The 27158-nt window shown below is 48.3% G+C and overlaps 1 protein-coding gene across 1 annotated transcript; it reads right to left on the bottom strand.

Moving 5' to 3' along the window:
- Window positions 1–235: 235 nt before the first annotated feature.
- LOC114354365 (protein deltex) lies at window positions 236–27158 on the bottom strand. Its single transcript, XM_028306717.1, has 11 exons — window positions 26925–27158; window positions 26638–26853; window positions 24852–24994; window positions 21543–22119; window positions 17160–17351; window positions 16479–16651; window positions 15885–15990; window positions 12990–13180; window positions 11352–11533; window positions 10631–10739; window positions 236–545 (listed from the first exon to the last, which is right to left on the bottom strand). Exons 1-11 carry the CDS (start codon window positions 26935–26937, stop codon window positions 336–338), a joined length of 2112 nt encoding a protein of 703 aa, XP_028162518.1. The 5' UTR covers window positions 26938–27158; the 3' UTR covers window positions 236–335.

Genomic DNA, 27158 nt, shown 5'->3' with positions numbered 1-27158 from the left:
TTTGTTAATAAAACAGTTTAACATAGAAATCATAACCAAATTCAAAAGCCAATTTTACAGAACTGAACGATTACCTGTCTCTACTCCCACAATCTTGCGGCTATAGTCTGGTCTGCGAGCACGTAGAATTTTGTCCAATGACCCCAAGCTACCCATCCTTATCGCTCGCGCGTAATTGCAAACTGTCGCGACTGTGCGACGCGCGCCCGCAGTGAGTGTGCGAGCGAGACAGCAACATAATTACGCGCGAGCGATAAGGATGGGTAGCTTGGGGTCATTGGACAAAATTCTACGTGCTCACGGAGCAGGCTTTACCATAGCACAGTGGTGTTGTGTCACCGCGCCTCGGGCATGAGCGCGTGGAGGCGGGCGAGGGCGGCGTGTAGCGCGGCGTCGGCGGCGGCGGCGGGCGCGGGGTAGTGGGCGGCGGCGGCGGGCGGCGGCGGCGCGCGCCACGCCACCACGTGCTCGCGGCCTGTCGTCTGTGACGCGCACACGCCGAATAGGAGACCAGCTGCCCATAGGCTGCGCAGCGCTGACAGCACCTAAACACGACGCTTGTCTTAGGCTGGTTTTAGTGTAACGCGGACCGTCCAGTGCGGATCATATGTATAAACTTCTAGGGAGTGTTGGAACCGCTCGCTCCCTAGCAATAGACGTGTTGACACCACCAGTCAATTGACGTACTTTTTAAAACTGTCAAAACGAAACTCTCCCATAGATTTTGTATGGCACTACAAGTAAGTGACGTCACTATTTTGTCAACTCAATTGTACTACTTTTTTCAATTATAATGCGAACAAAAATCGTAATTTACAGGTTATTTAAAATTAATTAAGTTTTTAAGACCAGAATGAAGGGTCTTTTTAAAACAGTAGTGGTTTTAAATTATTGGGGTATGGTGTCAAACTGTCTATTCATACAGATCGGCTGTGCGGAGCGGATCCGCACTGGACGGTCCGGGTGACACTAAAACCAGCCTGAGGCTTTATTCAGACGCAGCAATAATCGCGCGGTTGATGGGCAATTCTCATACATTTACATGAAACAGTTACAGCATCAGTGCCTCATTAATGAGAACCAGCATGAACCGCGCGGTTATCACGCGTGTCATGTAGTAGAAATAACATACAATAGCTCGTAAATGTATAATTTTGACTTAAAAAATATTCTGATAACCATTTATCAATAACTCACAGAGGTTTATAGACGTGACGACATAACGTCCATTAAATTAAAAAATATGTTTTTCAGATCAAGAAACTTCTTACCACATTACCACTTCGGTACAACAAATGCAATATAATGTCGTTGTTACCTGTCGTCCCAGCGGCGTGTCGGGCAGCAGCGTGTGCCGCGGGAAGCCCACGGCGTAGTAGGGCGCGCCCGGCGCCGGGTGCCGCGGGCCCTGCCGCCCCGACTGGAAGCTACAAACGCCAGAGTTAATGGTAGTGCATAATTATGAACTGAGCCTAATGGAAAGCTCCTAGCAACGGCATAGAGCAGACCGTAATCCGCTATAGCGGGCCAAAAAACCTCTCCAAAAACAACTAGATGAGGAGAATGGTGGACCCCTCGAAGCCGGAGAGACTCGCTTGGTACCATAGCTTGAGAAGGAGCCACGGACCAATGCCCAAGTTAGGACAGTAACTCGTGGCTTTGTCCGGAGGACACCGCCCCTCCCTCTGTAGACCCCATGAGTATACGAGAGGAAATGGGAAAGTATTGGCCAATGCTTGTGCGAAAGGCATTTTCCGAAATTAAAAGAAATGCTCGAAACAACCACTACAAAATATATTTGTAAAGTCCGGTCGCGAGCACGTAGAATTTCGTCCAATGACCTCAAGCTACCCATCCTTATCGCTCACGCATAATTATATTGCTGTCACGACTTTACGACGGGGGGCGCAGTGAGTGTGCGAACGCAACGATAAGGATGGGTAGCTTGGGGTCATTGGATGAAATACTACGTGCTCGGCGACCGGACTTTAGTAGTTGACAACCGAGGATGCTCTGAGATATCGAGCTCACAACATACTAAAGATGAGACGTATTTACTAGAACAGATCCACACACTAGGTATTTTACAGTACTAGGCGGCACCTATTCCAATTTTTTAAATACTTGATCCACCTAGTATTTTATAAATTACACGATTTACGACCCAACCGTCAAAGTAATAGAGGTTATTATTGCGTAATCCGTAGTCGTGTATTACGCGCTAAGCTTATGTGCGAACGTAGAGATTCACTCCGTCTCTGTCTGACCAAACAAATTTGAGCGCGACGAAGCAAACGCACACAAACGCAGTCAAACCACATTCATGTAAATAATCATGTAAAAAAGAAAAATATATGAAAATATTTTTACGAAATTGACTGACTTTTAAGTTGACAGTACTAAGCCTGTTGAAGTATGAAGGGAGGAATTATTATTCAATTTCAAATTGCATTATTCATACTACGGTTGTATCTTTTCAAAGAAAATTGTATTTTAAAGTCATATTACGTGGATTAGTCCGCACTAGTCGCGTCAAGTATGCTAAATTACTACGTACTAGGTGGAATAGGTATTTGGATCGAGTATTAATAAATACTAGGAATAGGTGCACCTAGTCTCAAATTTACCTAGTATATCCCATCTCTATAACACACCTGTAAGTGATGAGTATGGAGGAGCAGTGCGGGTAGGGCGGCAGCGGCGTGGGCTGCAGGCTCCACGCCATGCTGCCGGGCGGCTGCGCGCCGCCCTCCCCGCCCGCGCCCGCGCCCGCGCCCGCCCCCTCCGCGCGGCCGTACACGCGCCCGCACACCAGGCACTCGATGTATAGCGCCTCCTGCGGATAGACGAGAGGTTATCAACATAATATAGCGTTAATGGAAAGCTTCGTGTCCACTTGAATAGCCTTAAGCTGAGCAGCCTATTCTTGGGGCAGACTGAGGCTGCTCAATTAGATCTGCCTCTCTGCTATCGATGTGTAGCGACCATGAAAATCGCGATGGCACCAGACGTGTGTATCCTGTCTCCAGTGAATGCACAGGGCCTTTGAGCACGCACAAAAACCAACAAAATCTGACTCCACCTGAGGCTGCATCTAATGGCGATTCAGGCTTGTACTCCGACGTGAGAAAGATGCGTGATCAGTTCAGTCTATTTTTATTTAAATAATATAACTGGCAACTGAATGTTAGTGATGACTGAATTTGTTCCGGTGTTTTTTCTTAGCATGTCATGTTTGTATCGAATCATCGGCAAAGGTCAAAAGATAAGTGGACATATAATCGCCCGCGGAGTGCAGGACCGGAGCTGGCATCCACTCCGTGCCCTCGCGCAAATTTTAGCAGATGCCTAAGGGCTATGGTCTGGTCCGTGAGCGCGTAGAATTTTGTCCAATGAATGTTGCTATCGCGCTCGCACACTCACTGCGGGTGCCATTCGCACAGTCGCGACAGCAATATAATTACGCGCGAGCGATAAGGATGGGTATCTAGGGGTCATTGGACAAAATTCTACGCGCTCACGGACCGGGCTTTACCTTGTTTTATTACTTATTCTGACGTTCACAAATACCAAAAATGGTTCAAAATGAACAAAAGACATTCATTTCATTTAAATTCACTCACGCCAGCCGCACGCAGACGCTCCAGCTGCGTTGAGGCAGTGCAGCATGTGCTGGCACTGAGTCAGGGCCACAGCAGGGGTCCGCGTCGCATGTAAAGAACGGGTACCCGCGCGAGCTTTAGCGAAGACCCCTAGGGCAACTTGACTTACTGACTTATGATCCTATGTCCCCTAGATGGGGCAGAGGGCGTCCACAACAGTCCTCCATCTCGTTCGGTCTTGAGCTTCTCGCTTGATCTCGCTCCAGGTCTTGCCGATCTTCTTCGCCTCGTCCGCTACAGTGCGCCGCCAAGTTTGCCTGGGTCGACCACGTTTGCGTTTTCCTTGGGGATTCCAATCCAGAGCCTGCTTAGGGATGTGATCGGGGTCCCTTCGGGGAGTGTGGCCAATCCAGTTCCACTTGCGGCGCTTGATCTGCTGGTCGATCGGAATTTCGTGGCAGCGTTCCAATAGCTCGACGTTGGAGATTTTCTCGGGCCACCTTTGTTATTATTTTGACGTTCATAAAATATTGAAATTGACTCACGCCAGCGGCCCGCAGGCGCTCCAGCTGCGTGTTGAGGCAGTGCAGGTGCAGCATGTGCTGGCAGCGCGTCAGGGCCACGGCGGGCGCGGGGCCCCGCAGCGCGCGCAGGCAGGCGGGGCACAGCGCGCCCCACTGGGGCACGCCTCCGCACAACGTTCATAAAACATTTCATTAGACTCACGCCAGCCGCCCGCAGGCGCTCCAGCTGCGTGTTGAGGCAGTGCAGGTGCAGCATGTGCTGGCAGCGCGTCAGGGCCACGGCGGGCGCGGGGCCCCGCAGCGCGCGCAGGCAGGCGGGGCACAGCGCGCCCCACTGGGGCACGCCTCCGCACAACGTTCATAAAACATTTCATTAGACTCACGCCAGCCGCCCGCAGGCGCTCCAGCTGCGTGTTGAGGCAGTGCAGGTGCAGCATGTGCTGGCAGCGCGTCAGGGCCACGGCGGGCGCGGGGCCCCGCAGCGCGCGCAGGCAGGCGGGGCACAGCGCGCCCCACTGGGGCACGCCTCCGCACAACGTTCATAAAACATTTCATTAGACTCACGCCAGCCGCCCGCAGGCGCTCCAGCTGCGTGTTGAGGCAGTGCAGGTGCAGCATGTGCTGGCAGCGCGTCAGGGCCACGGCGGGCGCGGGGCCCCGCAGCGCGCGCAGGCAGGCGGGGCACAGCGCGCCCCACTGGGGCACGCCTCCGCACAACGTTCATAAAACATTTCATTAGACTCACGCCAGCCGCCCGCAGGCGCTCCAGCTGCGTGTTGAGGCAGTGCAGGTGCAGCATGTGCTGGCAGCGCGTCAGGGCCACGGCGGGCGCGGGGCCCCGCAGCGCGCGCAGGCAGGCGGGGCACAGCGCGCCCCACTGGGGCACGCCTCCGCACAACGTTCATAAAACATTTCATTAGACTCACGCCAGCCGCCCGCAGGCGCTCCAGCTGCGTGTTGAGGCAGTGCAGGTGCAGCATGTGCTGGCAGCGCGTCAGGGCCACGGCGGGCGCGGGGCCCCGCAGCGCGCGCAGGCAGGCGGGGCACAGCGCGCCCCACTGGGGCACGCCTCCGCACAACGTTCATAAAACATTTCATTAGACTCACGCCAGCCGCCCGCAGGCGCTCCAGCTGCGTGTTGAGGCAGTGCAGGTGCAGCATGTGCTGGCAGCGCGTCAGGGCCACGGCGGGCGCGGGGCCCCGCAGCGCGCGCAGGCAGGCGGGGCACAGCGCGCCCCACTGCGGGCACGCCTCCGCGCGCACCCAGCCGCACACGCTCGCCGCCGCGCTGTCCGAGCCTGGCGCACAAAGATAAGTTAGCAAAACAGAGGTGGAATTGTGTAAAGCAACGACAGTTCATAACGTACGATTATCTTGTCAAACGCTTTGTTTAACTGACTTTATCGTACGTTATGAACTGTCAAATGATTACGATTACTTTACACAATAGGGATGTTTCCTGGGTCAAAAAGCAAGAGTTTTAATTAGTCCGTCAGTTAACTTATCAAAAAATACTCTACACGTATTTTTCACTTTTTCAAACTAATGAAAATTTAAACAGATAAAGCGCGCCAAAGTTCATAAGAAGAGGCCCGTGACGTCAATGCTTGCATAAAAGTGCCGCACTTTGTGACGTCGTGCGGAACTTCAACGCACCAAAACTATGTAATTATTTGTTAGATTGACAAATAAAAATATATGTGTCCAATATTTTTTGATATTAAACATGACGGATTAAAACAATTTTTTTTAGGAAACTAGCCTATTCCACCTCAGATTTAGGATCAAATCGTGGGTCATATCGCGAAAAGGCTTATCTAACAAAATGATGATATTGAGTTAAACAAACCAGGTTATAAAAACCTCACAAAAGATCGTAACTGAATTCTGTGTCAGGAAGCCAGTATTGACAGTTAAAAAGGGCCCGAAATGCATTTTTCCATACTTAAAATTTTCTATAAATTTCGTTCCTGTAAAATTTACAAAAATCAGTTACGTCTTTTCGTGATTCGACCCACGAAATGTCACGTGGATATCACCTCTCCCATTGTCCTAGCTAGATAAAACAAACGCGAAATAGCAATGCATCTCGATACAAAAATATCAAGTATGTAATTTGTTGTATAAAATGGGGATGTTGCCTGGGTCAAAAAGCAAGAGTTTTTTTTAATTAGTCCGTCAGTTAACTTATCAAAAAATACTCTACACGTATTTTTCACTTTTTCAAACTAATGAAAATTTAAAGAGATAAAGCGCCCCAAAGTTCATAAGAAGAGGCCCGTGACGTCAACGCTTGCTTAAAAATGCCGCACGTTGTGACGTCGTGCGCAACTTCAACGCACCATAACTATGTAATTATTTGTTAGATTGACAAATAAAAATATACGTGTCCAATATTTTTTGATATTAAACATTACGGACTAAAAAAATTTTTTTAGGCTACTAGCCTATTGGTCTACGTAATCACGTGTCATGTTACATATTGGTCACATTACGTCGCGTCGCTTCATGTCGGGTTCCGTCACTCATCTCGGACAACGGGTCAGCCTCGGTACACTGAAGCAGTGACCCCACAACTGCAGTTGTTGGTAAATTACAGAGCATATTAATGCCAACTTACCGACAATAGTCCCGTCGGAGGTGGGCGGGGGCTCGGGCGCGCGCGGCGCGTCGAACACGTCGTCGCTGCCCGCGCTGCAGTTCAGCAGCTCGCCCACGGACCCTTGCTGTAGCCGACAAGATGCTCGGTTTAAAAAAAGACATAGTAATGTAATGTTTAAAGATATTAAAATAACGGGGATTCCATTTGCAGTGTATTACGATTTCATATACAAAATTTTAGATATTGATAAACACTGTTCTCCGTTTCTGGCGCCGTTTGTCAAATACATTGCACAATCCTAATATGCTGTCGGAGCTGGAGAAGTGCAGAGAGAGAAAGAGAGAGAGAGGGCTGTGCCGTTACACGAGCGCCATAAAAAAGACCTTGACTGCCGCTCGCACGCTACAAAAAATGGACGCGCTGCGCTGTCTCGCACGCTACAAATAGTGTACCCGCCGTGTCTCGCTACAGACAGTGTACCCGCCGTGTCTCGCTACAGACAGTGTACCCGCCGTGTCTCGCTACAGACAGTGTACCCGCCGTGTCTCGCTACAGACAGTGTACCCGCCGTGTCTCGCTACAGACAGTGTACCCGCCGTGTCTCGCTACAGTGTACCTGCAGGCTGTCCTTGCTCTCGTGGCTCAGGTACGTGGACACGGTGTCGACGCTGTGGCGGCGCCCCGAGCGCGTGCTGCCGCACTCGGGCTCGCCGCACTGCTTCTGCTCCGCCGCGCTGTCTCGCGGCGCCTTGTGCTCCACGGGAGCGGCCGGGGGCTTGTTGCTGTTACCTGGAGATCATTTCGACGTAATGAAACAGAGGCAAACACTGTAATCATTCACTATTAGCACGCCTAGATTGTCTGTTGTGTAGTAGCAGCCCCAGAACGGGGAGAGTTGCTTCATAGGGACAAGGACTACAACAAAGAACTTAGCATTGCGCGCGGCAGAGTGCAACCTGCCACGGCAGACGCAGTTCCGCGTGCATCTCCCGCGATTCGGCCAGTTATAACCGGAAGGTTGGAATGGCCATGGGTGGTGGTGGGTTTTCCGTGAGGGAGAATGCGGCGCGGGCGCGGGCGGCGGCGCGGGCGCGGCCGGCATGGACTGCGCCGACTGCACCGACTGCACGCTCGAGCCCGTGTGCTGCTGAGGGATGCGCGGCCGGCGCGCTGCGAGACGGAATTTAAACATGACTGAATACTCCTTAGGGCTATATTTCACCGAGACACCATGGCGGCGCAACCAGTCGCCGGCTACCAACTAAATGTATACAGCTCTATAGAGAGTTACTCACCTGGTGTCCGTTTGGTTGCGCAAAGCTGTATACATTTTGTTGGTAACGGCGACTGGTTGCGCCGCCATGGTGTCTCGGTGAAATATAACGTACTCTCTTGTACGTTTGTTGACGTTATCTTACTTGAAAATTGATTAAAATTAAATAACAAATAACTAGTCACTGCCTTTCTATTTGTTAGTTTTTTTTTTGCAACAGTCCACATTGCATGCCGTGGCAGCCTCTAATTAAGACAACACTTAGTTCTAAGCACTTTTAGTTATAGTAATTCATTTCCATGTATGCGTGTTTGTCTTGTTGATTGTCCTAGTGAAAAAATAAAATAAAAATAAATTTGAAACTTAATTTTCATACAATAAATTAAACTTAAGTCTGTCTATAGAGGTGTCGCGGCTATGATTCATAGTATGATATAAAAACAATGGTTTAATGTTACAAGGTAAAGACGCTATAACGTCACGTGTATTTATATTGGCACGTATCTACTCTTCAAATATTGTTTAAGCCCCACCCACCTACTTTAACTATAAAGTTAATAAATAGGAATGGATCAGAAAGGACAATGGGCAAAATGGTACCCGGCTCCAATAGATATGCTTCTAGTGTCGTTTGAAAGGTCTTACCAAGACGAACAACTTTTACTATGGCCACCAGCCTCAGATCTGGTTGTGTTCGAAGATAAACATACTTTTTTGCAAAATGGTACCCGGCTCCAATAGTTATGTTTGTAGTGTCATTTGAAAGGTCTAACCAAGACGAACAACATTTACTATGGCCACCAGCCTCAGATTTGGTTGCGTTCGAAGATAAACATACTTTTTGTGTAACCGAAGTATCATACGTGTCCATCTTATGGTACTTAGGTTATGCGAGGCATGAAGGGTTTACTGCTCCAGCATCCTTCCTTAACTATTGGTATAATTATTGGTAGAGATAATTGTGAAATAAATGTTTTTATTTGAAGAACTACTACCCCCTTATTTAAAAAAAGTTATACCTAGGATGAACCTTGGATTAAAATGACAAATGACAATTTAAATCAGAGTTCAACTAGGGTGTAACTTTTATTAATAAAGGGGTTTTAGTTTTATTATTTCAAGGGTTTTATTATGGGTTGCTAAAGTGAATAAACCCACAAGACCCAATAAGTCTACCCACAAGATGGACCGACGACCTTATAAAGGTAGCGGGAAGGCGCTGTATAGAGGCCGCCACCAACCGGCCATTGTGGAAATCATTGGGGGAGGCCTATGTTCAACTGGACGTCTTATGGCTAAAATGATCATGATGATGATGATGAAAGCGAATAAAGGGCTAATAGCTTGAGTAGTTCATCGTAGGGATAATCCTTTCCTTTTCAAGGCTTCTTTTAGTTATATTAATAGATTGTAGTCATAGTACATACTCGTATACATGGATGATTGTGTTATACTTTCATTATAATACTTAGTGGAATTACTGCTTTCAAAACGTGAATTAGAACTGGCCCCATAGCAGACATTTTCCTACGTCTAAAGGCCTTTTGAAATATATATTGGTTAGGGCTATTGGAGCGGGTACCACTTTCCATACATTTGTGCCCATCATCCTTTCATAGGACATTTTAAGGAACTAAAAATAAAACAAAAATATATTTTTAGTATATTCATTATTCATNGCGGCGGCGGCGGGCGGCGGCGGCGCGCGCCACGCCACCACGTGCTCGCGGCCCGTCGTCTGTGACGCGCACACGCCGAATAGGAGACCCGCTGCCCACAGGCTGCGCAGCGCTGACAGCACCTAAACACGATGTTTATCTTAGATCAGAGCCCCAATTACGGTAATTTTTAACGTCTCCAATCCAGACGCGCTTCATCGACGATTGGTCAAAACAGCTGACGTATGCTGTTTTTTTTTTTGTGTTTTGACCAATCGTATCGCAGAATCGATGAAGCGCGTCTAGATTGGAGACGGTAAAAATTACCGTAATCGGGGCTCAGTAGCCTTATTCACGTAACAAAACTTCAACGATAACAATCGTGAATACCGATTTAGAACTGCTTTTCAATGGGACGACTTCTGAACGTCGGCGAAATCTTGACTGTCAAAATACGTGAATTATGCCAGTGCTTCAGACGCAGCGTTTCATCCACGAAGACGCGCCCCACCGTTTGAGTGTTATCGGTACACGCTAAATTATCAATGAGTGCACACGCACACTACAATACTGACGCACACTACAATAATTTTTGGATTGCTCCAAAAATTGCGGGGCTTCGTGGATGAAACGAACTACGCGCGAACGAATCGTGCGTTGCTGGGCAGTTCTCGTACATTAAATGAAACCGTAGTACACGGTTACAGCATCAGTGCCTCATTAAAGAGGACCACCCAGGAACCGCGCGGTTATCACGCGTGTCATGTAGTAGAAATAACATTGAATAGCTCGACAATGTATAACTTTGACTGTTTAATAAATTATGTACACACGGCCACACTATCAACTATCGATTTTAGTTTTTGCTCTCGCTTTCATCAAATGGTGATTCTTTGCGATAGAACGAGACGACATGACCGGCAATGGGTAGTTAACACTGTTGCCAATGGTACAAGTGAATGTTTTGTTACCTGTCGTCCGAGCGGCGTGTCGGGCAGCAGCGTGTGCCGCGGGAAGCCCACGGCGTAGTAGGGCGCGCCCGGCGCCGGGTGCCGCGGGCCCTGCCGCCCCGACTGGAAGCTACAAACGCCAGAGTTAATGGCAGTGCATAATTATGAACTGAGCCAAATGGAAAGTTCCTAGTATCGGCCTAGAGCAGACCGTAATCCGCTATAGCGGGCCAAAAAACCTCTATAAAAACAACCAGAGGAGGAGAATGGTAGACTCCTCGAAGCCGGAGAGACTCGCATGGTACCATAGCTTGGGAGCCACGGACCAATGCCCAAGTTAGGACAGTAACTCGTGGCTTTGTTTCATTATCCGGAGGACACCGCCCCTCCCTCTGTAGACCCCATGAGTATACGAGAGGAAATGGGAAAGTATTGGCCAATGCTTGTGCGAAAGGCATTTTCCGAAATTAAAAAAAATGTAAAAAGAAATGCTCGAAACAACCACTACAAAATATATTTGTAAAGTCCGGTCGCCGAGCACGTAGAATTTCGTCCAATGACCCCAAGCTACCCATCCTTATCGCTCCCGCGTAATTATATTGCTGTCACGACTTTACGACGGGGGGCGCAGTGAGTGTGCGAGCGCTAGCTTGGGGGCATTTCGCGAAATTCTATGTTCTCGGCGACCGGACTTAGTAGTTGACAACCGAGGATGTTCTGAGATATCGATCTCACAACACACCTGTAAGTGATGAGTATGGAGGAGCAGTGCGGGTAGGGCGGCAGCGGCGTGGGCTGCAGGCTCCACGCCATGCTGCCGGGCGGCTGCGCGCCGCCCTCCCCGCCCGCGCCCGCGCCCGCGCCCGCCCCCTCCGCGCGACCGTACACGCGCCCGCACACCAGGCACTCGATGTATAGCGCCTCCTGCGGATAGACAAAAGACGTCAACATGATTATTTAAGCGCTAATGGAAAGCCTCGTGTCCACTTGAGCAGCCTCTTCTTGGGGCAGACTGAGGCTGCTCAAGTAAGCTCGAACTCCACTAGAGCACAGTCTTTCCCAAAGTGGGCGATAACGCCCCATTGTGGGCGCTGCAGGCTTAAAAGGGGGCCGTAAGAGACCCAGAAAAAAATCGGGACGTTGTGTAAAGGCTTGGGAGGCGTCATTTACTAGGTTTCTTAGACACCGACTGAGCACTCGACCCTCGACTACAAATGGGGGCGCTAAAAAGAATTTATTCTCAAAGTGGGCAGTAGACAAAATAAGTTTGGAAACCGCTGCACTAGAGACAGACTCGGGTCGAACAACCACCTCGACACGCGGTTGCTCAAATGGAGACTCGACTTCAAGACACGTTGCGAAGTAAATTTCGTCGCTGCAGACTGAGCTACATTTTGTCAGGACGAGGCAGCCGCTCGACCCAGTGGATTGCTTGCTGCTGCTTGGATGCTTCAGATGTTGAGGCAGTGTTCACCGGCTAATGCAGCATTTACCGGCACGAGTTACTGAGCTAGTAGTGTGAGACACTACTAGCACTAGTTCAGCATTTTTTTTATATTATGTTCTCGAAGTAAGGGGGGGGGGGACATGTAAGTGGCCGCGGAACGCCACGCAGGTCTAGTTAAACGTAGGAATCGGACACCCGCGCAAGTTTCTGGTCCTGTTATTTTATTTTGTCGTTCATAAATCACCATCATCATCATTTCAGCCATAGGACGTCCACTGCTGAACATAGGCCTCCTCCAATGCTTTCCATGTTAATCGATTGGTAGCGGCCTGCGTCCAGCGCTTCCCTGCTACCTTTATGATGTCGTCGGTCCACCTCGTGGTGTGTAGTACGAAATCTTGGTTCAAACTGAACAAAATTGGTTAGACTCACGCCAGCAGCTCGCAGGCGCTCCAGCTGCGTTGAGGCAGTGCAGCATGTGCTGGCACCGAGTCAGGGCCACAGCAGGGGCCCCCGTAGCGTAAAGAACGGGTACCCGCGCGTTTTAGCGAAGACCCCTAGGGCAACTAGACTTACTGACTTATGGTCCTATGTCCCCTAGATGGGGCAGAGGGCGTCCACAACAGTCCTCCATCTCGTTCGGTCTTGAGCTTCTCGCTTGATCGCGCTCCAGGTCTTGCCGATCTTCTTCGCCTCGTCCGCTACAGTGCGCCGCCAAGTTTGCGTTTTCCTTGGGGATTCCAATCCAGAGCCTGCTTAGGGATGTGATCGGGGTCCCTTCGGAGAGTGTGGCCAATCCAGTTCCACTTGCGGCGCTTAATCTGCTGGTCGATCGGAATTTCGTGGCAGCGTTCCAATAGCTCGACGTTGGAGATTTTCTCGGGCCACCTTTGTTATTATTTTGACTTTCATAAAACATTTAATTTCACTTACGCCAGCGGCCCGCAGGCGCTCCAGCTGCGTGTTGAGGCAGTGCAGGTGCAGCATGTGCTGGCAGCGAGTCAGGGCCACGGCGGGCGCGGGGCCCCGCAGCGCGCGCAGGCAGGCGGGGCACAGCGCGCCCCACTGCGGGCACGCCTCCGCGCGCACCCAGCCGCAAACGCTCGCCGCCGCGCTGTCCGAGCCTGGTGAACAATATCATACTTCAATCAAAATCAAAACGATCTTCATTTGTATGTTAGGGTCCTAACGAATATTAGTAAATAAAATGAAATAGCGGACTGTATAAAAATAGGTGCTGCTGTAATTCTCGCTAACCTAATTACAAGAAATTATTATAAGAGTACGCGGTGTTCGTGTGTCGACGGTGGTGTAGTGTCCCAAGGCGAGTGTACGAGCCGAGCGCTACCGATGATAACGCTGCCCACATCGTTATCCCAAGGGACCCATCCCGAGGTGACGTTAGTCATCGTACGCCGCCCGCACGTCTCCTCCCGCGCGTTGTTAGCTTCCCAATAGTTGGTATACAGTCCAAACTCATAATCGGTCAAAACCACTTTTGAAGTGGTTTTTTTGACTGATTAATAAAGATTCGACTCTTTCCACGCTGACGTCTTGCGTGGTTGAACTAACAAGTGCTTTCTGTCTCGTTTGCAGACATGTAGCAAGAGTGAAGTACCTAGCTAGTGTATTCGATATTTGACTTGAAGTGTAATGAGTTGCTTGTGTCCTGTGCTTAAATATTACATCAGTTTGTATGTGTTCGCCTCAATTTTCGTTGAGCGCACTATCAAAAATTTCCATAGCATATTTAATGACGATCGACTCACCGACAATAGTCCCGTCGGAGGTGGGCGGGGGCTCGGGCGCGCGCGGCGCGTCGAACACGTCGTCGCTGCCCGCGCTGCAGTTCAGCAGCTCGCCCACGGACCCTTGCTGTAGCCGACAAGATGCTCGGTTTTAAAAAGGACATTCAACAGATATAAAGATAAAGATATTTTTATTTATCAGACCATGTGTGACAATACGAACTATATTTTTGGTGTTAGTAGATTTTGTTAGTATCAACATGTCAAAAAATTTAATTAAATAAATACAATTTTATTTACAAACTTGTCAGTGTATTAATTTGAGATAGTCATTAGAAATTGGTAAACAGCAACGCCTCTGATTGATGCCACTAGAAAAAAAAAGCATTATGCGTGCTGCGTCACGCAGCACCGCTATTACAAGTGCCACTCACTTGTATTCCTGCCTTTACAAGTGAGTGGTCGGAGCGGTAGCGGCTGATTCGCGCGCTACAGACAGTGTACCTTCACTGTCTCGCGCGCTACAGACAGTGTACCCGCCGTGTCTCGCTACAGTCAGTGTACCCCACTGTCTCGCGCGCTACAGACAGTGTACCCCTCTGTCTCGTGTACCCCACTGTCTCGCGCGCTACAGATAGTGTACCCCTCTGTCTCGTGTACCCCACTGTCTCGCGCGCTACAGACAGTGTACCCGCCGTGTCTCGCTACAGTCAGTGTACCCCACTGTCTCGCGCGCTACAGACAGTGTACCCCACTGTCTCGCGCGCTACAGACAGTGTACCCGCCGTGTCTCGCTACAGACAGTGTACCCNCAGTTCATAACGTACGATTATCTTGTCAAACGCTTTGTTTAACTGACTTTATCGTACGTTATGAACTGTCAAATGATTACGATTACTTTACACAATAGGGATGTTTCCTGGGTCAAAAAGCAAGAGTTTTAATTAGTCCGTCAGTTAACTTATCAAAAAATACTCTACACGTATTTTTCACTTTTTCAAACTAATGAAAATTTAAACAGATAAAGCGCGCCAAAGTTCATAAGAAGAGGCCCGTGACGTCAATGCTTGCATAAAAGTGCCGCACTTTGTGACGTCGTGCGCAACTTCAACGCACCATAACTATGTAATTATTTGTTAGATTGACAAATAAAAATATATGTGTCCAATATTTTTTGATATTAAACATGACGGATTAAAACAATTTTTTTTAGGAAACTAGCCTATTCCACCTCAGATTTAGGATCAAATCGTGGGTCATATCGCGAAAAGGCTTATCTAACAAAATGATGATATTGAGTTAAACAAACCAGGTTATAAAAACCTCACAAAAGATCGTAACTGAATTCTGTGTCAGGAAGCCAGTATTGACAGTTAAAAAGGGCCCGAAATGCATTTTTCCATACTTAAAATTTTCTATAAATTTCGTTCCTGTAAAATTTACAAAAATCAGTTACGTCTTTTCGTGATTCGACCCACGAAATGTCACGTGGATATCACCTCTCCCATTGTCCTAGCTAGATAAAACAAACGCGAAATAGCAATGCATCTCGATACAAAAATATCAAGTATGTAATTTGTTGTATAAAATGGGGATGTTGCCTGGGTCAAAAAGCAAGAGTTTTTTTTAATTAGTCCGTCAGTTAACTTATCAAAAAATACTCTACACGTATTTTTCACTTTTTCAAACTAATGAAAATTTAAAGAGATAAAGCGCCCCAAAGTTCATAAGAAGAGGCCCGTGACGTCAACGCTTGCTTAAAAATGCCGCACGTTGTGACGTCGTGCGCAACTTCAACGCACCATAACTATGTAATTATTTGTTAGATTGACAAATAAAAATATACGTGTCCAATATTTTTTGATATTAAACATTACGGACTAAAAAAATTTTTTTAGGCTACTAGCCTATTGGTCTACGTAATCACGTGTCATGTTACATATTGGTCACATTACGTCGCGTCGCTTCATGTCGGGTTCCGTCACTCATCTCGGACAACGGGTCAGCCTCGGTACACTGAAGCAGTGACCCCACAACTGCAGTTGTTGGTAAATTACAGAGCATATTAATGCCAACTTACCGACAATAGTCCCGTCGGAGGTGGGCGGGGGCTCGGGCGCGCGCGGCGCGTCGAACACGTCGTCGCTGCCCGCGCTGCAGTTCAGCAGCTCGCCCACGGACCCTTGCTGTAGCCGACAAGATGCTCGGTTTAAAAAAAGACATAGTAATGTAATGTTTAAAGATATTAAAATAACGGGGATTCCATTTGCAGTGTATTACGATTTCATATACAAAATTTTAGATATTGATAAACACTGTTCTCCGTTTCTGGCGCCGTTTGTCAAATACATTGCACAATCCTAATATGCTGTCGGAGCTGGAGAAGTGCAGAGAGAGAAAGAGAGAGAGAGGGCTGTGCCGTTACACGAGCGCCATAAAAAAGACCTTGACTGCCGCTCGCACGCTACAAAAAATGGACGCGCTGCGCTGTCTCGCACGCTACAAATAGTGTACCCGCCGTGTCTCGCTACAGACAGTGTACCCGCCGTGTCTCGCTACAGACAGTGTACCCGCCGTGTCTCGCTACAGACAGTGTACCCGCCGTGTCTCGCTACAGTGTACCCGCCGGGTCTCGCTACAGACAGTGTACCCGCCGTGTCTCGCTACAGTGTACCTGCAGGCTGTCCTTGCTCTCGTGGCTCAGGTACGTGGACACGGTGTCGACGCTGTGGCGGCGCCCCGAGCGCGTGCTGCCGCACTCGGGCTCGCCGCACTGCTTCTGCTCCGCCGCGCTGTCTCGCGGCGCCTTGTGCTCCACGGGAGCGGCCGGGGGCTTGTTGCTGTTACCTGGAGATCATTTTGACGTAATGAAACAGAGCCAAAATCTGTAATCTTTCACTATTATATATTTCACTATTATATAGCACGACTAGATTGTCCGTTGTGTAGTAGCAGCCCCAAAACTGGGAGAGTCGCTTCTTAGGGACAAGGACTACAACAAAGAACTTAGCATTGCGCGCGGCAGAGTGCAACCTGCCACGGCAGACGCAGTTCCGCGTGCATCTCCCGCGATTCGGCCAGTTATAACGAGAAGGTTGGAATGGCCATGGGTGGTGGTGGGTTTTCCGTGAGGGAGAATTGACTAAGAGAAGGGACATGGATCAGAGAAATTTGTAGGGAGTCAAGCAAAGCGCGCGGGGATAGGAGCCCAGAGTAAGTACCCGCGCCCTCTCCCGAGATTCAGTTCGTACGCCGTGAGGCAGGAAGAACCCACCGCCATCCATGGTTCTTCCGAGGCAGGAAGAATCATGGGTGGTGGTGGGATTCGTCCGTGATCGGTCGGATAGACACTCACTGAATATGTTGAGGTTGTGCAAGATCTGCCGGGCCAGGCCGGGCTTGCGGTCGCGCGGCGAGGCGCTGCGGGCGCCGGCGCGGCGCGGCGCGGGCGCGGGCGGCGGCGCGGGCGCGGCCGGCATGGACTGCGCCGACTGCACCGACTGCACGCTCGAGCCCGTGTGTTGCTGCGGGATGCGCGGCCGCCGCGCTGCGAGACGGAATTTATTTTTTATTTTTTTTATTTTATTTATTTGGTTCACCAACAGTTAATTACACCAATACAATTGTATAAATCTTAAAAAGAATAAGTACATGTTCAATGTATTAACTTATTACAGGCAAACACAGCATGCATTTAACGTGAAGACTAATATTATACTATACTAGCTTTCCGCCCGCGGCTTCGCCCGCGTGGAATTTTGTCTGTCACAGAAAAACTTTATCGCGCGCGTCCCTGTTTCAAAAACCGGGATAAAAACTATCCTATGTTCTTTCCCGGGACTCAAACTATCTCTATGCCAAATTTCATCAAAATCGGTTGCGAGGTTTAAGCGGGAAAGCGTTACAGACAGACAGACAGACAGAGTTACTTTCGCATTTATAATATTAGTTGGGATTATAATGATAGGTATAGATCAATCCAACAGACATGTGCTAAGTTTTAACAGAAACAAAGTTGTACAGATTTTTTTTACATTAATTAAGCAAGTATCGAGAGAATTTTATTTTCATGAAGACGTGTTTTCCGCAGAGCTGGGACCGGACAAGTGACTAAAAATGGCTTTACGGTATGATGTCAGAGAGTCCGCGTGTAAATCAACCAGATCACTTATGCTGTTGACAAGCTTAAATTTAAGAGCGTTTTCACATTTATGCAATTTAGCAGCGCGACAAACGCGCGACAGACGCGCTGCCGAAAATTTCATACTATGTGACAGCGGATGCATGCCTTCACATTATAAAAACGCCGCTGCCGCGCTGCTGTCGCGCTTCTAACGCCCTAATGTGAAAGCGCTCTAAATATTACGGAAAACCCCTTAAAAAGGGTATGTTTTTTGACGTCATCTTACTTGAAAATTGTTTAAAATTAAGAACTTTATTTTCATACAATAATCAATTAAACTTAAGCCTGTCTATAGAGGTGGCGCGGCTATGATTCATAGTATGATATAAAAACAATGGTTTAATGTTACAAGGTAAAGACGCTATCACGTCACGTGTATTTATATTGGCACGTATCTACTCTTCAAATATTGTTTAAACCCCACCTACTTTAACTATATGTTAAATAGGTGGATCAGATAGGACTGATTTTTAAAGAATTAAAAATAAAACAAAAATATATTTTAGCATATTCATACGAACGCCACTATTAATAATTTTATTCGCTAACACATAGTATACCATATTTAATTCCATATAATTTGCTCTACAAGTTTCAATAAGTGCGGATACAAGTTGGTCGGCATGAACCTTCCCATCACGAAGTCGAGGTGATTGAACAGCGGGTACGGGAGCTCCTGGTAGTGGAACACGTTGGGCAGCGCTCGTAGCAGGCGCCGGCCGGCGCGCGGCGGCGCCAGGAAGTCACCGGCGCCCACCAGCAGCGCCACCCGCATCGACACATTCCTCAAGGCGAACTCCGGCGCCTCCGCCACTCCGTACGTCGCCAGGTTCCTCTCTGCCCCGTAGTCGTATTTGGCGAACTTGCCCGACCTCGACAGCTGAATCAGGTGATCCGACATCTTTCTGCTGCTCCCGTCGGGGTAGTGCCCGAAAAATGTGGGAGCGAACTCCGGCTCGAAGCCCCTCGGGTCGGGCCCGAACGCCTCGAACATCAGGCCCTCCACGCAGACCCCGTACCCGTCGGGCCCGAGGCACGTCTCGTTGAAGACGGGCCACTGCCGGTCGAACTCGTTCGTGGCGGCGGTGGCCACCTCGAACTCGGTGAACGCGTCGACGGCGCGCCGCGAGCCGACGAGCCCTCTCTCGTGTCCGAGGAAGGCCACCGGCCCGAGCGATATCAGCGCCTCGATTTTCTCGTTGTACTCGGGCTTCTCCGCCGCCATCGCGAAGAAATTGGCCGCGCCGGTCGAGTGAGCGATCGCGAGCAGCCGCTTCTGCCGGGTTTCTCTCAGGATATAATCGATAGTCGCCGGCAAGTCGTGGACCCCCTGCTCGTAGAAGGAGTAGTCGTAGAAGCGGTCCTTCTGCAGCTTCGGGTCGAGGGCGACGTGGCGGCGGGACTCGAGCGCGCCGCGGAAGTTGACGGCCCACACGTCGCAGCCGCGGCGCGCCAGCGCGAGCGCCGGCGACAGGCGGCCGCGCAGCAGCCAGCTGTAGGCCGAGAAGGTGTTCCCGTGCGCCAGCAGCGCGGGCCGCCGCGGGTCGCCCGGGATGTGGTACAGCGCCAGGATGTACCCGTCCTCGGTGATCACGTCTCGCTCCTCGGCGTCCGGGAAGCCGTACTTGGCGGCGAGGCCGATCCAATCCAATCTTCCATCCTCGCTCAGCAGAGCGGAGCGCGGCAGGAGCTCGTGCAGAAACGATCGACCGCTGTTACAGCAAAATAATAACACCACAGCGGACGTGAGCGCTGAACTGAACTTCATTGTTAATAAGAGACAGACGCAGCGGCACGTTTTTGATGTTGTGCGTCATTCACGTGAATTTATGGATTTTATACCAAGTGCGACTCACAGATGTTACAGATATATTTGCTATTTATGTCAAATGTTGAAATGCCTATTTTCGTTCAATGTAAAGAAAGAACTCTATTTTTAGATCTAGGTATTGCGATACGACTATCTCTCCGTAACATTTTTTTTTCTGTTCATTTTTATCATGACCTAAGTTTCAAAAAATTTACAAAACGATCCGCTTGTGATTTTTTTTTCGTTGTAATTTAACACATTGCCTACAACAATATAAATTGTAAATGTCTTAAAATGCTAGCAGAACAACAGCTGAACAAATATAAGTGAGAAGCGGAACATGCGGTTCGTACAGCGGTATAAATCGCTGATAAACAAGACATCGCCGAAATCTTGGACGTCTCAAACGAAATAAAAAGTAACTAAATCAAAATTAAATAGGTCTGAAACGTAACGCCCGTTTTATAATATTTCAATTCACTCGGGCAATAAATAAGATCGCACGCAGCAACGATCGAGTAAACTTCAGGCAAGGAGCGCCAACGCCGGGGGCGCCGCAGCGCGCCGCATGCGCGCCGTTTCCCCGGATTTGTCCTAGTTTAAAGGGCGCGCGGGCGGAGTTTCATTTGTTGTCCGGGTATAAAAAAAAAGTTTTATCTCAATGCCGAGCGATGTGACTTTAGTTTTATAAAAACCTGTTGACATATCCTGGGCTCTAAAATCCGGGGTTTTCACACATCTCGTCCTGTAGGCCTAGGATGCGCGCCGCAATAAGCGTTTATCGCGCCATTTTATCATACATTTTTCGTCCAAAATCTTCGATAAGATTTTATCACGGCGCGCATCCTAGCCCGGCAGCAGAGTAAATACAAATGAGTAGGTCATCTTCATAGAAACGTTGTATGTGAGCGCGCCAATATACGTATGCGGCGCGCACGCAAACACTGACAAAATTCGGCGCAACCACGACTGGTTCCCTGTTAATCCACGCTAAATTTTGTCAGTGTGTGCGAGCGCGCCGCATACGTGTTGGCGCGCTCACATACAAACCGCGCCCGTGCGTTTCTATGAAGATGACCTACTCATTTGCATTTACTCTGCTTCAGGCAAGGAGTGCCAACGCCGGGGGCGCCGCAGCGCGCCGTCGATTTGCCCTAGTTTAAAGGGCGTCCGGGGAGCGTCCGGGCTGAGTTTCATTTGTTGTCCGGGAATAAAAAAATAAAATAAAAAGGCCAATGCCTGGGCTCTAAAATCCGGGGTTTTCACACATCTCGTCCTGTAGGCCTAGGATGCGCGCCGCGGTAAGCGTTTATCACTTATATACATTTTTCGTCTAAAATCATCGATAAGATTTTATCACGGCGCGCATCCTAGCCCGGCAGGTTGCCATATGTTAAGGCTGGTTTTAGTATCGTGCTGATGCACGCTGTCCGTCGTGTCATGTCGTGACCGATGTATGAAGCGTCGGCACCGAGCGGTCAGCGTCACTCAAGAACGTTTCCTTCAATTACATACATATTGATCTGTCAGCGCTGACGATCAGCGAGCGGTCAGCGTGGTTCTAAAACCCGCCTAAGGCCCTTTTCACACGTCCCGGTTGCCGGCTAATGGGCATGCCGGATTAATTACGCCAGAACATGTGAAAGCTACGTACCATGCCCATACACTTCACCACCGGGTACCCGGCGCCAGTTAGCCGGCAACCGGGACGTGTGAAAAGGGCGTAAAGGTGACCGTAGACTCACCGGGCTCCTGCGGCGCCTGGCGCGTGAGCGGGTAGGGCGGCTGCGGCGCGCGCCGGAGCAGGCGCACGTGGCCGCCGGCGCGCGCCGTCATGCGCCAGGTGACTGTAGACTCACCGGGCTCCTGCGGCGCCTGGCGCGTGAGCGGGTAGGGCGGCTGCGGCGCGCGCCGGAGCAGGCGCACGTGGCCGCCGGCGCGCGCCGTCATGCGCCAGGTGACTGTAGACTCACCGGGCTCCTGCGGCGCCTGGCGCGTGAGCGGGTAGGGCGGCTGCGGCGCGCGCCGGAGCAGGCGCACGTGGCCGCCGGCGCGCGCCGTCATGCGCCAGGTGACTGTAGACTCACCGGGCTCCTGCGGCGCCTGGCGCGTGAGCGGGTAGGGCGGCTGCGGCGCGCGCCGGAGCAGGCGCACGTGGCCGCCGGCGCGCGCCGTCATGCGCCAGGTGACTGTAGACTCACCGGGCTCCTGCGGCGCCTGGCGCGTGAGCGGGTAGGGCGGCTGCGGCGCGCGCCGGAGCAGGCGCACGTGGCCGCCGGCGCGCGCCGTCATGCGCCAGGTGACTGTAGACTCACCGGGCTCCTGCGGGAAATAAAGAATATATGTGCCAAACTCAAAAACATTAAAGATAACCTTGTAAAATTAAGTTATGCTAAAAGAACTAAAGATAATTTACAACGAAAATTAAATGAGGCCAGTCAATTACGCAATGATTTTGACGAATGTATGTTAGTAATTTTAGATGAAATTAAGCTAAGTAACATAAAAGGTAAAGTTCTCGAAGAAGTACAATCATATTGCGATTTATTTAAAGAGATTTATGAACAAATAGAACATTTTTGTGCCCAAGCTGAGTGCACTGTCGTAAATACTGAAAATACTGCGACACAGAGCACCATGGCTACTTTTGATTTTAAAACTGCGGTATCATTACTGCCGGTTATGACTGGTGAGGAGGCTGTCACGAAATCCTTGATCGACGCCATAGAGCTATATGGTCCCACACTCGAAAGTGCAGGTAAGAAAATGTTAATTAATTTTGTGTTAAAAACACGTCTGAATGAAAGTGCTAAATTACGCTTATCAGAGTCGTACGATAACTATGAAACTTTAATAAACGATATGCGAGACCACTTGCTTACCAAGAAATCAAGCACTTCCATTCATAACGAGTTATTAATGATGCGACAAAACGGAATGTCAATTGATAAGTACGGTAGTAAAATAGAGGAATTGTTTGTCAATTTGACAATATCACAATCCGACGGTAATCAAGCGGCACACAAAATATTGCGACCTTTAAATGAAAAACTGGCGATAAAGAGTTTTACCGACGGCTTGCGTAACCGTCAACTAAGTACCATTTTATCAGCCAGAAATTATTCTTCCTTAAAAGACACAATACGTGCGGCGAAAGATGAAGAAGCTTCGTGCAGTAGTCAAAATTCAGAGGCCACAGTATATTTTGGTCAAAGAGGACGATCAAACTATCATAGGAATCACAGAGGTAACAGAGGTAGTTATAGGGGTAACTTTAGGGGTTACTCAAGAGGTTATGGCAATACTTCGTTTTCACGGGGTAACCAAGGAAATGGTTTTGCCAACCAATCACGAAGTCGAGGTATAGAACAGCCACGCGGAAATTATGGCTATAGGCAAAATAGGCCTTTCCGCGGCGGTAGACAAAATAGGTCTTTTTATCGCGGTCATAGTGTTCATTATATGAATAACGACAACAATAATTTAGTCGATAACACCGTTCAAACTTCGACATTAAACCAGGGTTCAGAAATAGAAACTAATACATTACAACAGTTTTTTCGATAATAATTTCATATTATCATGTGATTATAGTAGTTCGGTGGTATTGTTATTCGGAGATGCCAAATATAGCTTTCTAGTAGATTCGGGCGCATCGATGTCAGCGCTGAAATACGAAACTGCATTGAAATGGAATCTTCCAATACATAATGAATGCATACACATTAATGGTATCGGGGGCAATGTACGATCAATCGGACATGTGTCTGTCACACTTAACTTAAATAGAAAAGAATTTGAACACAAGTTCTATGTTATCGATTATCTACCTTGTGTACAGTTTGGAATTATTGGTCGAGATTTTTTAAGTAAATACCAAGCTGTTTTGGACTTTGAAAATAATACACTTAAATTAAATAATTTGAATAATGAAATTATTACAGTACCAATGATTCACGGATNAAATCCTTGATTGACGCCATAGAGCTATATGGCCCCACACTCGAAAGTGCAGGTAAGAAAATGTTAATTAATTTTGTGTTAAAAACACGTCTGAATGAAAGTGCTAAATTACGCTTATCAGAGTCGTACGATAACTATGAAACTTTAATAAACGATATGCGAGACCACTTGCTTACCAAGAAATCAAGCACTTCCATTCATAACGAGTTATTAATGATGCGACAAAACGGAATGTCAATTGATAAGTACGGTAGTAAAATAGAGGAGTTGTTTGTCAATTTGACAATATCACAATCCGACGGTAATCAAGCGGCACACAAAATATTGCGACCTTTAAATGAAAAACTGGCGATAATAACGTACAATGATAACGTACAACCAGAGTAAATACAAATGAGTAGGTCATCTTCATAGAAACGCCCGAGCGCGGTTTGTATGTGAGCGCGCCAATACGGAAGCGGCATGCACACACTGACAAAATTTAGCGTTGATTAGCGGTGAGTTGCCCCGAATTTTGTCAGTGTGTGAGTGCACGCGCGCTCACATACAAACCGCGCTCGGTGCGTTTCTATGAAGTTGATTTACTCTCTACTACTCATACATACTACTACTACGACTCATTTGTATTTACTCTGGTATAACGTCGTTGACGTTTACGTTTAGAAGTCGTCCTATTGAAAAACATTCTTAAATCCGTATTCACGTGTCATTTCAATAGAAAACTCGATAGGATTGCAATTCAGCGATTTGTAATTTTTAACGTTTGGGCTTCAAAATGGGCAATAGGTGAATACCACAGAGGCACGATCGAATACGCATAAAAATGAAACCGAAACATAATCGGGCAATTAGTACGTGAATACGAAAAGTGACACCAGCGATCAAATCGCTTGCAAGTCGTTGAAGTTTGATACGTGAATTAGGCCACAGATAAATCAGTAGGCCTAAGATGCGCGCCGTGATAACATTTATCAACGTCAAAATGTATGGGCAAAATCGATAAAATGGCGTGATAGCCGCTTATCGCGGCGCGCATCTTGGACCTACAGGTCTGTGATGTAGTTTCTCCGAGCACCAGACGGTCGCAGTACCTCCATGGGCAGCGGCTCGTAGTTGAGCTCGGCGGCGTGCGGCGCGGCGGTGAAGCGCGCCCACTCCCAGCGCACGCCGCGGCCGGCCGGCGAGCCCACGCCGTAGCACGAGCGCCGCACCAGGCACTCCGCCGACCCGCCCTCTGTCGACACCGAACCGCTCGGTGAGGCTAAGAACTCATGGCGCGATTATCACGGGACCGATTATTTGTGCGGTTACGCAGTCGCCGATCATCGACCGCAAACGTGGCGGGCGATAATCGCAACTATCGCAAGACGGGCAGTTAAGTCACTGGTACAAAATGGTCGCCCGCCAATCGATCGCAGAGCGCGCGGGCGAAAACCGCAAGGGCTGCGGTTACCGCGGCCCGCGCGATTCTACTAGTTGCCCGCCAGTGCAGCGGGACCCCCATACAACCGCGCACACTGCGGGCGCAAACCGCGTCGTGAGTTGTGCATTCATTTTTACATAAGTATCTATGTAAAAAGTGAAAAAGTGCTTTCTAAAAGCCTATTTGCAAAAATAAATGAATTTTATGAATTTTTATGAATTTTATCTAACATTCTATAGAAGCCGCGGGCCCGCAACCGCCGCGGGCGCGGGTAAAAATCGCGCCGTGAGTTCTTAGCCTGAATGGAAATGCAGAGGCGGCCACGAGCACTCTTGTCGCCAACTATGCGACACTCAGAAAATATTCTCAATGACACCAAATCTATTTGAAGAGTTGCTCTTGCAACTAGACAAATTATATTACATTGTTAGGTACACATTTCACTATAGGGGTGAAGCATATAACTGAGTCAATGAGGGCTATCGTTTTTATACTTAACAGTTGGCACCCCTGGCGATTGACAGGACCTTACTCTACAGTGGCGCCATCTTGATGAGTGCAAATGCGATAGTCCTCCTACCACTTTAGCGCTCACCAGTTGGTGCCACTGTCTTCGCTACTAGCAAGTGACAGGACCTTACTCTACAGTGGCGCTAACTGGTGAGCGCTAAAACGATAGCCCTCATTGAGTCAGTGCCTGAGGTATGGGATGGGAGTGACACTGACATATGATGTGACGGAGCATTCAAGACTGAAGCACGTCTGAAGTGTCGCTGATGTTTGATGTCACTAAAACACCCTCCCGTGCCGCCCCCACACCTCAGGCGCTGACTTGCTCAGTTATGCTCTAAACCAGTGTTTCTTAACCTGTGGTCTGCAGACCCCGGGGGCTCAATTACTAGAAATCAATCATTCAAAACAAAAATTACATTCTTCATTTTGATTAGATAAAAACCAATTTGATTTGTGTAAACATAGTTTTTAGTGTTCAGTACCCTGATAACCTTGCAAAAAGAAATGCTGTGTATGCCTGTAACTGTTATTGAGGTCATATGCACACCATGTCTCAACTAAGTTAAAAAAATATACTGTAATGTTACTATTTGGTGTTCCTAATAAATAAATCAATGCTTCCATACTGATTGATAGATTACAATAAATTGATTAATGTTATATGTATCTAATGTATCATAATCATTCACTGCATCTTGTGTAAAAAGAAAACTAGATATTTTAGATTGTCTGGAGCACTGCATATCTGCATCCAAATGAATCCAATATTTAATGTGCCTTGTTTGTTTAGTGTTAATTAGTAGTAAAGTTCTCTTTATGATTTCTCAAAACTCATGTTTACTCATTACCAGTCACCAATTATTACATCAATAAATTATTTTACTGTTAGACATTGCACAAATCAATTTCAACATTTACATTTTTGTAGGTATTAAACTAACCTGGAGTATCCAAACATTGTGTAAGTGTTCTCAAATTGACATAGTGCCCTCTGAGCGCTGGATCGGCATCTGCTAATACAACCCTCGTCAGCTTCTTAGCGTGGGCTCGCTCCAGGGTGCGCGTCACTGCAGGCGTGTGTGGCAGCCACTGGCCGCCACTCTGCCACTCCCACACCACCACACAGTGGACCGACGACATCACCGCTGTTGGTACATCTTTAGAAAAAAATAAAGATGAAATAACCAGTCACATTTCAGTTTCAACTAAATAATGAAACATAACATACATTTATAGTTCATATTGGAAAATATGATGTACTACTAGTGTTCAGATTGTATTATAATACCCTTAGTCAGATAATAGTGGCTAAAACCAACAATAACTTCACTACACAAGTGTATGCAAACTGATGCAGAACAGTGGTTCAATGTAAACTGATAGTTAAATACACAAGGAGAATATCAGAATATAGAATCAATTGTTGACACAACGTTCCAATAACATCGGTTCAAGCTTCAGT

This window comes from Ostrinia furnacalis, unplaced genomic scaffold (genome assembly GCF_004193835.3).
Source record: "Ostrinia furnacalis isolate ACB-3 unplaced genomic scaffold, ASM419383v2 OfSCF2047, whole genome shotgun sequence".
In the NCBI taxonomy this organism is placed as follows: Eukaryota; Metazoa; Arthropoda; class Insecta; order Lepidoptera; family Crambidae; genus Ostrinia; species Ostrinia furnacalis.
The sequence above is the reverse complement of the archived record's forward strand: the minus strand, read 5'-3'. Positions and strand labels throughout refer to the sequence as shown.

Coding starts and splice junctions, on each gene's coding strand:
- LOC114354365 (XM_028306717.1), bottom strand. Junction 17,352..21,542: donor CCAGGCGCCGCAGGAGCCCG/GTGAGTCTACGG, acceptor TCCGTCTCGCAG/CGCGGCGGCCGCGCATCCCG. Junction 16,652..17,159: donor GCACAACCTCAACATATTCA/GTGAGTGTCTAT, acceptor AATGATCTCCAG/GTAACAGCAACAAGCCCCCG.